This window comes from Schistocerca piceifrons, chromosome X, assembly GCF_021461385.2.
Source record: "Schistocerca piceifrons isolate TAMUIC-IGC-003096 chromosome X, iqSchPice1.1, whole genome shotgun sequence".
NCBI lineage: Eukaryota > Metazoa > Arthropoda > Insecta > Orthoptera > Acrididae > Schistocerca > Schistocerca piceifrons.
The window spans coordinates 332,890,608-332,905,738 of record NC_060149.1 but is presented as its reverse complement, the minus strand read 5'-3'; the positions used below and the strand labels follow the sequence as shown (position 1 = coordinate 332,905,738).

Here is a 15,131-nt window from a genome sequence, read left to right as displayed (position 1 = left end):
TATTATCATCAAATTATGGCGAGCATTCACTTAAACATTTAATTTGAACAGTTATAGTTGCATCAGCGCATTAGACTCTGAACTGCTCTGGCAGTTGGATTGTGTGGATTCTTTTTGGTCTGTGAGTTTCAGAATATAGTGAACATTTTAGAGAGAATGGTTTTTGATTATGAATCCCAGACAATCTCCTAATTCCTCAGAGCTATAAGCTGTAGCTATAAATGTATTTCTCAGATGAAGTGGGCACTAGGAATTCTAATTACCGGCTTCACGTTTTGCTAATCACTTTCTGGTTGCCAATATTGTAGTTAGAGAACCAGTGTTGAGAACGGCAAACAACAGCATTAAATAAATAATAGGAACATTAACAATTATTCCACCCGCTGCCCCACAAGTGAATGGTGCTAAATCGCTTGATTCATGTTGTAGAGCCAGTTCTAATACAAGAACAAACATGCTTCAGACCGGGAAAATGCAGTACGTTTCAGGTCCTCAATCTCACGTAACTTATTGAGGATCACTTTGAAAGACGGAAAATTAGAGGAGTAGCTTTTATAGGCCTGACAGCTGCTTTCGAATTTGTCAATCACTGTGGACTGTCACAGACGATCTACAGTATAACAAAAGATTGTGGTTTCATCAAACATATTCAAAGTTTACTCCAAAACTGGAGTTTCTGTGCGGACTTGTAGGGTTGAGGTAGGACTTGTGAATTTTGGGAGGCGCCCTCCACATTAAATGGCTGTACCATAAAATGGTACTGATAATTTTGTTATTTGCTAGTTATACGTGTTTTATGTTAGTACCTAAAACGTAATACTCCAGTGATGATAATTTTGTCATTTGCTACTTATAGCCGGCCGCGGTGGCCGAGCGGTTCTAGGCGCTTCAGTCCGGAACCACGCGGCTCCTACGCTCGCAGGTTCGAATCCTGCCTCGGGCATGGATGTGTGTGATCTCTTTAGGTTAGTTAGGTTTATATAGTTCTAAGTCTAGGGAACTGACCTCAGACGTTAAGTCCAATAGTGCTTAGAGCCATTTTTTTGCTAGTTATACGTGTTTTATGTCAATAACTAAAACGTAATAGTCCAGTATTTTGACAGTCCATAATTTTCTGTAGTACGTGCGCCTGTAAATAAGTGTTGCCGAGCCATAATCAGTCAGTGCCCGGGAGTGAACATGATGCAGTTTGCTAGTCAGACAGTATAGTCATTATGTTATTAGTCAAATGGTATTCAGCTATCATAATGTAAAGCTACTAAGTCAGTCAGTGACAAACATTCAATCAATGCAGACCATACGTTAAGCATACCCACTGTGTTATCAGTCAGTTGTCGGTAGTTAAAGTGAAAAAAAAATCTTTTAATCCGTTTTTAGATGGTTTGAAGTAGTGACCTGTGATACACTTACTGTTAAAAATCCCTGAATACAAGCTGAACATCAAAATTTTACCAGCTGACAAATAATATGAGGAGATAGACAATGTGTGTAGATTTGTGTGTGTTATTTAACAGCTGTCCAGCAAATCCGACAGTCGCAGGAGGACGACCAAAGAAGAAAGGCCAAGATACTTTAGAGGTATAAAAATCAGGTCTGTAACACTCTCTCAGATTCAATCGTGTACAGTTATGGTGACTGTTTAATGATCTGTCCATCATAAGCTTACTGACGAGGTCAGTGTAAGAGTGAGGAGAAAGAATGGAGTTTCATATACCGTTGACATATTTATTACACGTGTTACAGCACAAACTCACATTGACCAAGGGTGGGGATGTCATACTTAAGTAACCATACTCAAGTTCACATCAAGTAATTTAGGGAAACTGTAAACACCAATCTAATTCTATTAGTATCTTTATTACCAACTATATTAAGGTGAATTGTCAACATTTTCACAATAATGGCGCGTTTTTGGCACGGAAAGTAAATAAAGCATTTTATACTGCTGTCAAGATTCTTACTCGTTCCGGTAGGACTTGTGTTTCAATAATGTGGAATAAAATGAGGAAAGTGGGTAGTGCCAGTCCCTATTGTCGCCTGTAAATGGTCTTGGTACCAGGGCGACCCCGCCACCGGAGTGGCTCCTGAGCAATTTGTGTCTGTATGCCGGGCTGATTCTGTGCCGACCACTGCTGCGGACGTCGAGCGAAGAACTGGTTCTGTAGCCACAACTGGTACTGCCGATCAGCTTCCAGCTGGTTCTGCACTTGCGACTGATTGTCTTCTGCCTGTGACCCTACTTCAGGTTGTTTTCGGATTTCGGTCTGGGTGACTGGTGTCCGCGAACGTGCGTTCGGCAGATCTTGAGGTTGCGACTGAGGCTGCGTTTGTGAATCCGGCTGGTTCTGTGGTTGACGCTGAGCATCTGGCCTTTGTGTCTGCGTATTCGGCTGATTCTGTGGCTGCCGCTGTGTCCCTTGCCCCTGTGGAAATCCTTGAGGCTGTGGACGTCCGAGGTGCTGCTGAATGTGCTCCCTGAAAGAAAATAATGGGTGTTTTTATGGAGTTAATATTGTATAACAAAATATGGCCGATGGCTTTTATTACACACCAGACCCCTTGATTTTTACCCACATGTGTTTCCACGCATTTTCTCATCGTGAATTGCTCTTTCCTCATGTCCATTTTATTTCTGTATTAAATCATTCCTCCGACAGTACATCGAGGACTGGAAATGCAATAACTTCAAGTCATTCAATGAGGTTTTTTAATTTTGAATCAAGCATTATAACAAACTACACTACTGGTCATTAAAATTGCTACACCAAGAAGAAATGCAGATTATAAACGGGTATTCATTGGACAAATATATTATACTAGAACTGACATGCGACTACATTTTCACGCAATTTGGGTGCATAGATCCTGAGAAATCAGTACCCAGAACAACAACCTCTGGCCGTAATAACAGCCTTGATACGCCTGGGCATTGAGTCAAACAGAGTTTGGATGGCGTGTACAGGTACAGCTGCCCATGCAGCTTCAACACGATACCACAGTTCATCAAGAGTAGTGACTGGCGTATTGCGATGAGCCAGTTGCTCGGCCACCATTGACCAGACGTTTTTAATTGGTGAGAGATCTGGAGAATGTGCTGGCCAAGGCAGCAGTCGAAACTTTTCTGTATCCAGAAAGGCCCGTACAGGACCTGCAACATGCGGTCGTGCATTATCCTGCTGAAATGTAGGGTTTCGCAAGGATCGAATGAAGGGTAGAGCCACGGGTCGTAAGACATTTGAAATGTAACGTCCACTGCTCATAGTGCCATCAGTGCGAACAAGAGGTGACTGAGACGTGTAACCAATGCCACCCCATACCACCACGCCGAGTGATACGCCAGTATGGCGATGACGAATACACGCTTCCAATGTGCGTTCACCACGATGTCGCCAAACACGGATGCGACCATCATGATGCTGTAAACAGAACCTGGATTCATCCGAAAAAATGACGTTTTGCCATTCGTGCATCCAGGTTCGTCGTCGAGTACACCATCGCAGGCGGTCCTGTCTGTGATGCAGCGTCAAGGGTAACCGCAATCACCGTCTCCGAGCTGATGGTCCGTGATGCTGCAATCGTCGTCTAATTGTTCGTGCACATAGTTGTTGTCTTGCAAACGTCCCCATCTGTTGACTCAGGGAACGAGACGTAGCTGCACGATCCGTTACAGCCATGCGGATATGATGCCTGTCATCTCGACTGCTAATGATACGAGGCTGTTGGGATCCAGCACAGCGTTCCGTTTTACCCTCCTGGACCCACCGATTCCGTATTCTGCTAACAGTCACCGAATTTCGGCCGACGCGAGCAGCAATGTCGCCATACGATAAACCGTAATCGCGACAGGCTACAATCCGACCTTTGTCAAAGTCGGAAACGTGATGGTACGCATTTCTGCTCCTTACACGAGGCATCACAACAATGTTTCACCACGCAACATCGGTCAACTGCCGTTCGTGTATGAGAAATCGGTTGGAAACTTTCCTCATGTCAGCACGTTGTAGGTGTCGCCAACAGCGCCAACCTTGTGTGAATGCTCTGAAAAGTTAATCGTTTGCATATCATAGCATCTTCTTCTTGTCTGTTAAATTTCGCGTCTGTAGCACGTCATCTTCGTGGTGTAGCAATTTTAATGGCCAGTAGTATAAATAACGCCGGTATTGTTCACAGTGAAAGCGACAGTGGAACTTTTTTTCACATATATAATACATTTTTTCACAGGTACTAGTCGTGATAAGTAAGTTATGAAACCCTAAGGTACAGTTTAACGTCACGTGATGGAATCTGGGCACATGTTGTACCTGCTGTGTCATGCTTGGCAGTGTCGTGATGTCAGTTGTTGCCTGGCCAGAAGCACGCATGATCTTAGTCTTGGTGCCAGCACACGATCTCCGATATCACCATCGGAGATGGTGTGCTGGCACCAAGACTAAGATCACGCGTGCTTCTGGTTCAAATGGCTCTGAGCACTATGGGACTTAACTGCTGTGGTCATCAGTCCCCTAGAACTTGGAACTACTTAAACCTAACTAACCTAAGGGCATCACAAACACCCATGCCCGAGGCAGGATTCGAATCTGCGTCCGCAGCGGTCGCGCGGTTCCAGACTGTAGCGCCTAGAACCGCTCGGCCACTCCGGCCGGCACGCGTGCTTCTGGCCAGGCAACAACTGACATCACGACACTGCCAAGCATACCTACTCTGGTGTCGTCAAAGAGTCGACTAGAGTGTGGAATGGCGCTCTGTCGACTAGAGTGATGAGAGTAAGTTTTGTCTGTATGCGGATGATGGACGTACACGAGTACGACGTAAACCTCGTGAGCGGTCTATTTCAGAATGCATTCACCCACGACAGACAGGTCTCGCCCTGGGCTTCATGTTATGGGGGCTATCATTTAGAACGCGTGGTAACAATCGATGTTTCTGCGGGACCATTACACTGCACAGGTTATCACCTTGCTCCTGCCTTTTCTTCGATGTGATGGTGCTGCGCTTTTTCAGCTGGACAACGCACGTCCAAATACGGATGCTGTGACGCTATATGCTTTTCGTACTACACAACTACTGCCTAGCCAGCAAGATAACCAGATCTCTCTACTATTGAACACGTATAGGTGAAGCTGGAACTTATTCGTTCACCGTAGCCTACAGGAACCACTGCATAAATGGAACTAAAGGTGCAAAAAACTTCGGACAATCTACCACAAGATGCTATTCGACACCTTTGTCATTGTGAGAATGTACGTCTGCATTGCCGCCTGAGTGGGATATCTGTGTACTGATGCGACAGTTCGAGCTCCCCTTACTGTGACATGAGTGTTTCATTCGGTCGGAGTTTGTTATCATATACTACTCCTACAATGATGAGCTTTCTGTCACATAACTTGTCAATAAAATGACCTTGTCTTTAAGGGTGTTTCATTTTGTATTCGACACTGTATTTCCAAAAATGTATGGCTCACATACAGTTTTCAGAACTTTTGGATTGCAGTAGTATGGAAGTGACAAGGAACACGATCTGGAAAAAGATGCAATTTGACCATTACAATGTCTGTGTGATGTGTGACTGACAAAATGCCAGCACGAAAACCAGGTTACCGTACTTCGCAACGAACCGTCAAGGTCTTCAGTGGAGTTATTGCCACAATAAGGAAATCACGGTGAGAGTACCGTATGGTGGCTGCTGGCTTCGCGGATCGATTTCCTCCACCCTACCCTTCTGCCTACAGTTTTTGAAACTTAACATGTTCAGTTCTCACTTATTGGTTGTGAGCGCCTCTACTACACTATTAGATTCCAGAAATTAACCAGTGACGCTTTGGCGATCTGTAGTCCTCCAGGTTGACTTTTTGTGCTTAGTATACCTCACCTGATCGTGTTGCAGACCCCTGAGCTTTTCTCTCCTGCTAGCTTGCGAGAGAGAACGCTATGCGTGCAACATCATCGCGCCTGCAACGTCTTTCTAGCGTTGTATACATATAACTTGATCAGATATCGTACAGACCGTGAGGCTCGGTAATGAAGTGGTTGTACCAGATTAAGACTTCAAAGATTATTTTGTCCAAAACTGACATAATGGGGCCATAGCTGTGGAAAATACAGGTTAATTGTTACTTTTATTAATACCAACAATCAAACACTGTCAAATATTTGTATTATCAAGAAAAGTTACTTCAACGCAAATTGCTTAAAGAAGGTTTATATAACAACAACTCCTTGTGGCGATACTTATGTCAATTCACGAGTTGCAGCATAGTCGCAGTAAGTTTCTTCAGCGATCCAGGAATTACTTATTTTATTTTATTGTAAATCCTGTCACGGACAACAAATTTCTATAAAAATTATATCGATGTTGTAACATCTCAAATATACGTATTCTATGGCACTATTTTCTGTCTGTCAAATTTCATCAGAATTGAGGTGTGTGTGTGTGTGTGTGCGGTGCTTTACATTGAATGGAAGTCTCAAATATGAAATGAGCTTATTTTTCCGCGTTATGTGAAGCTCACCAACAGCAAACATCGGGTCCACAAAAACAAAGCAGGATTTTTTATGCGCGTAGCAAAAAAAGTGGCTCTAAGCACTATGGGACTTAACATCTGAGGTCATCAGTCCCCTAGCACTTAGAACTACTTAAATCTAACTAACCTAAGGACATCACACACATCCATGCCCGAGGCAGGGTTCGAACCTGCGACCGTAGCGATCGCGCGGTTCCAGATTGAAGCGCCTAGAACCGCTCGGCCACAACGGCCGGCCGCAAGTAGCAGTTACAAAGCTAATTATGTGGAAATGAAAATAAAATAGTCCTCTTACAATATCTTGTATTGCTGTAGGGCATCACTAACCTAACACAATTTCACCACAACTGAAAATAGACGTTATATGGTCAGAACTATTTAAATGGATCGAGTTAAATATTAACAACCGTCTGAAGATGGACCTAACACTTTGTATACAGTAACGGTGTCAGTTTAATAAACAATGTCTGGCTGTTCCTACTTGTACTTAGAATCCACATGTAAAACTCACAGATTAAAGTTTCAGTTCATGTTCCAGCTGGCTTTAAACACGGGTTTCACCTTCGAAAATGCTCTATGAATGTGAATAAGCGAAGTCGTGCCGGTGTTCATGTTCCACGTTAAATTATTGTTGGTGTCTCACTAATGGCTGATTCTTTGGGCAAGAAATACATGCTATTTCTAGTAGATAACTGTGTTCCGTGTGCCTACCTAGTTCGACTATCTATTCAAAAGTCTGTTATTCAGTGACTTGTCAGTCCTAGGATTTTTTTTTTTTTTGGTCGTTTATCCTTTTGTCATCTCATGAAGTGATTTTTGTGTGAGAAACACTGACTTGCACCGTGCTTTGATACTCGCGTTAAACTTTAAGTGTTCGTTTAACTGGTTAGACAAGTCTCTTCGAAGATCGCAGGGAGGCAAATCGTATCACCACCAACAGAGGTACATCTGGTACAGCACTATAATGCTCCCAACAACCCCCGGATTGAAGGCGCCTATACTTATATGAATTCCATAACAATGTTATTTTCAAACCAACTTAAAGTTTTATGCATCCATTGTACTCATGAAAGATCACAGATGAAATAGAGTGCCAGTTTCAAATGTTAAATGGTGAAATTGAGAATACAGTCGGCGTACTCGACATTAGTCATCAATGTATAATCAGTGCAATCGCAGCACGTAACTGGTGTGGTACCTGTAGTTGCAGTTAATGGCATGTCGATTCATTGTACATAAAAACTTTGAAAAATATAATTGTGACTGAAAGCGGTGTTTGATTCTAATCTCCACTATGAAGAACAGTCATTTGACGATCATTGGGGCATCTGGAACCCTAATGTAGATGAGAGTTTCATATTTCAAATACAGAGCAGTTTACAGAGCAATTATTTGTTTTATTGTTGTGTAGAAGCCGATTGTAGTGTCGATATGGCAAACACATTCTAGAGTGGTGATGGACGACCCAAAATTAGCTGGTGTGACAGAATAAATGTCCATTATCGGACTTTGTTTGGGAAGATGAGGAGAGGGTCAGCGTTTAAATCTGCGTCAGTGCGCCAAAGTACTTAAAAACGCGTTCGCAGTCTCCTGTGAGTTGGATTATGTGGCTGAGTGAATGATCCATGTGTCGAAATGAGACGATGACTTCATCGGTATACTTGGTGTTATTCGAGATATGTATCATCTCTTCTGTAGCATATGCCTGCTCCGAGTTTCATTCTCTCCCTTCCTTTCACTCCACATTCAAGCAATATTACATTGCACAAGTACTCGCGACAGCCACCTACTCCATACTCAAGTACTCACTCTATCCATCTACACGATACAGATACCCACTTGACACTCCACTTCATAACAGGTCTGAGGAATGCAACGATAAACCACCTTCACGAGGATTTAGCCTAGGATAGTAGCTTCGACAACCATCGACATTTCGGCAGGTGCACAACCCGTCATTTTCAAGGCACAAATGCAATATGAGAGCCGTGTGCAAGCAAATTTAAAATCTCGGTACATGGGGCATATGCCGAAAGAGAACACACACACACACACACACACACACACACACACACACACACACATACACACACCGTAAACACTGGTGCCGTAGCACAACCAAAGATGACCATCGGCAGATGTTATCGAAAGTGAATATTAATTACCAACAGGTGAGGTAGCGTTAACTCTGTCCCTCTGTTATTTGAACAGGAAGAAAGCAAGATTCCAAGCAGAATTTAAATCTTTGATTACATTGTACCAATAGCTGGAAGTGCATGCCAGACTCTCTGCGTTGCCATTTTCCATAGGATGACCGGTACCAAGACAATTTTTTGCAGCAGTAGATTTGCTGAGCTGTTATAATCGTGCGTGACACTTTGAAAGGTATATACACAGGATAAAATTTTACACGAAAACTTTATATTGAACCAGAGATGGTCAAATGTAGTATCGATTGTATAGTGGCGTCGCTGTTCAACAGCGATCGCTGGTTCAAGGTGTTATGGGTAATGTGTAGAGTAACTTTACATAGCGAGATGTATGGAGGCCTCTCAAGCGTAAAGGCTAGTTGTAGCTGATGTGTGCTGGATATAAACGATGATTTTTTATTTCCAAGATACCATACTGGAAATAATTAAGGTAAAGAAAGTTGTTCTGTTACCAATGCAATGCACGTAATCGTAAGTGATTACTGAGACAATGTATGGCACTCACATCCAGTGACTCTCTAAAGCTAACTGTTACTGTATAATCAGTTTATTGTGTGTTAATTGTGAGCGTTATTAATTTTCAGAGTCAAAATTCAAGTTTTAAAGTTATTGCCATATTGTTACTTACCACAAAACAATACCAGTTACCATACCCATGTCATTTTTGATAAACTATTTTGCTCAAGAAGTTATTGTCTCAGCCATATTCGATTTAATTAAAATGTATGATAAGCAACAGCGTTACACAATAGCTGTATGCAAACTATACAATTTAATATACTAACAGAGAACAGTGGGAAGAGCGTTACCATTGCGCAGATAAAGGTAAAAAATTTTATTATTTCACGGATATCATTCATTAAGCACAGGGAACATTATTTTCAAACTGATCAAGTTTTGTTTTATTACCGGGGCCATTCCCAATCAATAGCGTTGCATCAGATTCAGTTTTTGTGCTACGTAAATTCATGCAGTTTTGGTTAGGTTTAAAGTTATTGACAATTAACATTCTCGCGGTCAGAAATGTTCATTACAGGGCAAAGCGCATAAGCGACGAGATAAAATACACGTTCGCATGCCATTCTCATTCTAACACATCTGTTGCAGACTACTGTCGTGTTTCAACTCATGCTCAATATACCAGTCCTTCACGGTCCTGATGGTCTGACCAATGTACAACGTGCCACAAATGCAAGGTATGTGGCACACACCAGCCTTACGCAAAAAATGGGTTCAAATGGCTCTGAGCACTATGGGACTTAACATCTGAGGTCATCAGTCCCCTAAACTTAGAACTACTTAAACCTAACTAACACATCCCTAACACAGGACATCACACACATCCATGCCCGAGGCAGGATTCGAACCTGCGACCGTAGCATCAGCACGGTTCCGGACTCAAGCGCCTAGAGCCGCTCGGCTACAGCGGCCGGCTCAGCCTTACGCAAACCGAGATTATAGTTTACGGACACTAAAAAGATCCCAATCTTAAATGGTGGTCATGTTTTCGTAAAATATGACCAATACTGTTGGAAATACTATATGCGTAACGTAAAAACACCATAGACTTTCATGCCACCTTGTTATTTTTAACACTCAGCCAATTCACGTGTGTCTCATCTGCCTTTCACTTTAACCATTCAGACAAAATGAGACTGTGAAGTGAGATAACTCAGCTGACAAATTTTCAGGTTCTGAGATGGCGTGGGTACTAGAACCCAAGATAGTCAATTCCCCGTCATTTTGAGCCGGGTGGTGACAATAAACGGCATGTCCGAACGTACCATTAACCTTCCTCCCGACCAATATACCAAGGAAGGGAAGGCAGCCATCCTTTCCTGCCTCCATCATGAAGCGAATATACGGGTGAATTGAATTCAGATATTCAAAAAAGTTATTTAAATTTTTATTTGTATGAGGCCAAACAACAAAATTATCGCCTACGTATCTGAAAAAGACGCAGGTTTCAGTGCCGCCGGCTCTAAGGCACATTCCTGGAAATCTTCCATTAACAGACTGAAAATACTGTTTAGAAGAGTAAATCGCAATTTGACTGTGCATTACTATCTTTTGTACTATCTAGATTTCGGTTTTTATGCCATTCTCATGTACAGTGCTAAAAGTTGTTGGACCATTATTATGTCATATCTGTTAAAGCAGTCCAAAGCAGATAAACAAGTCTACTTTGGACTGCCTTAATAGATATGACATAATAATGGTCCAATAACTTTTAGCATTGTATTTTAGAAGGGCATAAAAGCCGAAATCTAGATACTACAAATGATAAATATAGTAATACATAGTCAAATGATGGTTTACTTTTTTAAACAGTACTGCATTACTGTGACTCAACATAATCGAAAACGTTTTAGACTGGCAACAATAGGTGACAAAACATCCCCATCACTACTCTTCCTGTCTGTGCTTAAAAATGGTCATCGAATAAAAAGTAAGACAACACATTCGAAATAGGTTTGTTAATTCAACAACAAAGCTAACCTCAGTTAAACATAACGAACGAGACAGTGGAATGCGAGTGAAGAAAGAGACCATATCGAAACTTACTAAAATATCAGTGGCATTCAAACTCAGTCCCTCTAACCGATATAAGAATTCATTCGAGCTCTTAATGTAATGCACACACCGCTCTACTGGAGGCATCAGCAGAGTAACATGAGGTTTCGCTACACGGTATGTCAGAGTACCAGTGTTACTGACAATACGCAAACAGGAAACCCTTGTATCTTCAGACAGGTCGCCATCACCATTGGGCTCAGCATGAAGGGGTAATTCGTACCTTGGTTCATAGGTCCTACTTCACCTCAGACTCTGATAGCCTATACGCTGAGTTAGTCCATCTCGCAGTCACCTTTAACCAGAATGGTTCTAGTGAAATACAGGTGAGACACACATCGCATTATCAACCAGCCGTGGACCGAGTGAGTGATGATAATATGGAGGTGGCACTAACAGGTTTCATCATTTTCTGCGAAAACGAGATGTGAAATTTCTTTCGACCGTCATCTAAGACAGGGATGGCCAAGATTTCGGCACGCGGGCCATGCCCGGGATCGAGTGCTGACGTGCTCAGCCTCGCTTCGTATTTCCGCCTCCAGCACGTCGCGCTGTCTGAGCGCGTGTAGGGAGAAGAGGATAAAACAGCGAACGCGCCGAATTTAAATGGCAGTGCAGTCGTACCGCGTATGACCTGGTTTTGTATTTCACATTTCTCAACAACATACATCACAAACAAAACAAGCTTTCAGTATTAATTAATTATATTTGTCGTGCTGAAAATACAATGTAATTTCTATCAGGTACAAACTGTCGGCATACGGACAGAGGCTGACAATTTCGGAGAGTTTCGCTCTCAAGTTGCCACATAAACGTGACTTACGTAGTTTCATATTCGAAAAAAGGTCTTTCACATCAGTATGTCGATCGAAATATTATAGCACTTTTGCGGCCTTATTATGGAGACTTGGAAAATCTAACTGAGAAAAACAATGTAGACGTCCTGGACAGTTTTCACGTTAAAAGATTTGTAATTGAAACTGGAATTACCTTGAAGTCAATCAGTTACATCTGCACATGCACAGGGGCGCATTCAACAGAAACGGCAAACAGACTCGAAAACAGATGTAAGATTAACAAAAATGGCTCTGAGCACTATGGGACTTAACATCTATGGTCATCAGTCCCCTAGAGCTCAGAACTACTTAAACCTAACTAACCTAAGGACAGCACACAACACCCAGTCATCACGAAGCAGAGAAAATCCCTGACGCCGCCGGGAATCGAACCCGGGAACCCGGCGTGGGAAGTGAGAACGCCACCGCACGACCACGAGCTTCGGACTAAGATTAACACTGTCCTCAAAACTTTTATAAAACTAACGTTGTAGTTCTTGCAAGGCCACAATAAATTCTTCAAACCTCGGGCTTTCTTTAACGCATGTGAGCTTAGGAAACTGGATTGTCTTCGTCAGAATGTGTCCCTTCTACAACGCGATTTCCTTTTTAAATGAATCCGCATAAACCACAGAGAAGATACCTTGCAATGCCTTACTTTGAGCAGCGTGTAGTCAACTTAAAATACGAAGTTTGCAGTCCATTCTGGACGTTCTAATTTTCATTCCTGCATTCCATTTTCCTTCATAAATTCAACAATAGAGATATTTTAATCGAAAAATCGTTCTAATCATGCCCCTTGACTTAGCCAAAGTGATACATGAAGTTTCCATACTCTTCGTTCATTTCCATTGAAAACTATTGCAACTGAATTGGAATAACGGGTGCAACTTCAGAAATTTTACTATTCGTATTACCAATTTCTTCAAGCGCTCCACGCTTGCAAAGTGCTTCTTGATGTACAGAACAATGAATCCCATCCATTGATCTTTGAAATTTTGTTTTCTTTCATTGTCATGTAAAGGTTTAAATTCTTTCGGGATGGTACTAAATGTCGTTTCATAGCAAATAAGCAAGACCCGTCTCTTATGTGAATTGAGAATTCTCATCCCTCTGATCTGTAATTCCCTTCCATTTTAAAGGATTGTGACGATAGATCGCTAGACTGCCTCTTTTGTGCAATCAGCCATTGGACCTGTGAACGTCCTTCATACCGCGGACAAATAGCAAAGGTAAACAGAGCTGACACCACGATTCCGCCAAACTCAGAGAACTGTGACGATCGCGAAATGCTGCACCGCAATGTTAAATGAAATGTAGCGCTGTTCCAGGCTCTTCCGAGAAGGAGCGAGCAAAGCCGCGTACCAGGCCGGGTCTCGGCTCGCCAGTGGACCGCACACGCTGTACGCATGAACTTTGGCACGCCATAGCCGGCCCTGATCTAAGATTAGGGACCTGGAGGGTCTGTTAAGAATGATCTTGGTTTACGTAAGGCGGGTGTCTACCATATCTCTTGCAGCTGTCGCATGTTACACTTGTCAGACCATCTGGACTGTAGAGAACTCGTGTACTGAGTGTAAGTGGCCCACACGCTTAAAACACCTGAGAAAATCAACTGTTGGATAACATTTCCTCGGTACCGTTCATCCTATGGAATATAAACACACGGAGATTCTGGCACGCACTTCCAGCTATTCCAGCTATTTCAGCTATTGGGATGGTGTTATTAAGGAAGCAGCTGAGATTAAATTAGCGTGCGATATTGCAAAGAAGAGTGGAGGTTTTTGTTTAAATTCTGTTTGGAATCTTGCTCTCTCCCTAGTCAAACAGTAGAGGGCCAGGCTTAACGTTAACTCAGTTGCTGGTACTTAATATTCACTACTGATAACATCTGGCGCCAACGGCCTTGCCGCAGTGGTAACATCGGTTCCCGTCAGATCATGGACGTTAAGAACTGTCAGGCTTGGCTAGCACTTGGATGGTTCACCGTCCGGGTCTGCCGAATGCTGTTTGCAAGCGGGGTGCATTCAGGCCTTGAGGCCAACTGAGGGGCTACTTGACTGAGAAGTAGCGGCACCCGCCACCCAAACTGACAACAGTCAGGAGAGCGGTGTGCTGACCGCTGCCCCTCTGTATTCACATCCAGTGACGCCTAGGGGCTGAGGATGACACAGTGGCCGGTCGGTACCGTTCGGCCTTCAAGGCCTGTTCGAAAGGTGTGTGTGTGTGTGTGTGTTTGTATCGATAACATCTGATGTAGACTATCTTTGGTTGTGTGGTGACACTTATGTTTACTGTGTGAGTGTGTGTGTGTGTGTGTGTGTGTGTGTGTGTGTGTGTTGTCTTTCGGCACATGCCCTCCATACAGAACTTCTAAATTTTCTTCCAAAGCGCTCTCTCGTTGCATTTACGCCTTGAAAATGATGAGATGTGCAACTGCCGTAATGTCGGCGATTGTCGAAGACGTCAGACGACTTCATTCTCGAAATTTGTTGGAAAATTTATAAGAGGGGAAAATCTCAAAGTTTCGCTAGTAATAAGGTACACTACTGGCCATTAAAATTGCTACATCACAAAGATGACGTGCTACAGACGCGAAATTTAACCGACAGGAAGAAGATGCTGTGATATGCAAATGATTAGCTTTTCAGAGCATTCACACAAGGCTGGCGCCGGTGGCGACACCTACAACGTGCTGACATGAGGAAAGTTTCCAACCGATTTCTCATACACAAACAGCAGTCGACCGGCGTTGCCTGGTAAAACGTTGTTGTGATGACTCGGGTAAGGAGGAGAAATGCGTACCATCACGTTTCCGACTTTGATAAAGGTCGGATTGTAACCTATTGCGATTGCGTTTTATCGTATCGCGACACTGCTGCTCGCGTTGGTCGAGATCCAATGACTGTTAGCAGAATATGGAATCGGTGGGTTCAGGAGGGTAATGCGGAACGCCATGCTGCATCTCAACGGCCTTGTATCACTTGCAG

At 42.9% G+C, this 15,131-nt stretch overlaps 1 protein-coding gene across 1 annotated transcript in view; it reads right to left on the bottom strand.

The window, feature by feature from the left end:
- Positions 1–1,711: 1,711 nt before the first annotated feature.
- Positions 1,712–15,131, bottom strand: part of LOC124722097 (activating signal cointegrator 1 complex subunit 2 homolog) — a 32,034-nt gene continuing 18,614 nt past the window's right edge. The window contains exon 3 of the mRNA XM_047247295.1: positions 1,712–2,475. Within this exon, the coding sequence (XP_047103251.1) occupies positions 2,028–2,475 (448 nt within the window). The 3' untranslated portion in view covers positions 1,712–2,027. The remainder of the gene's footprint in view (positions 2,476–15,131) is intronic.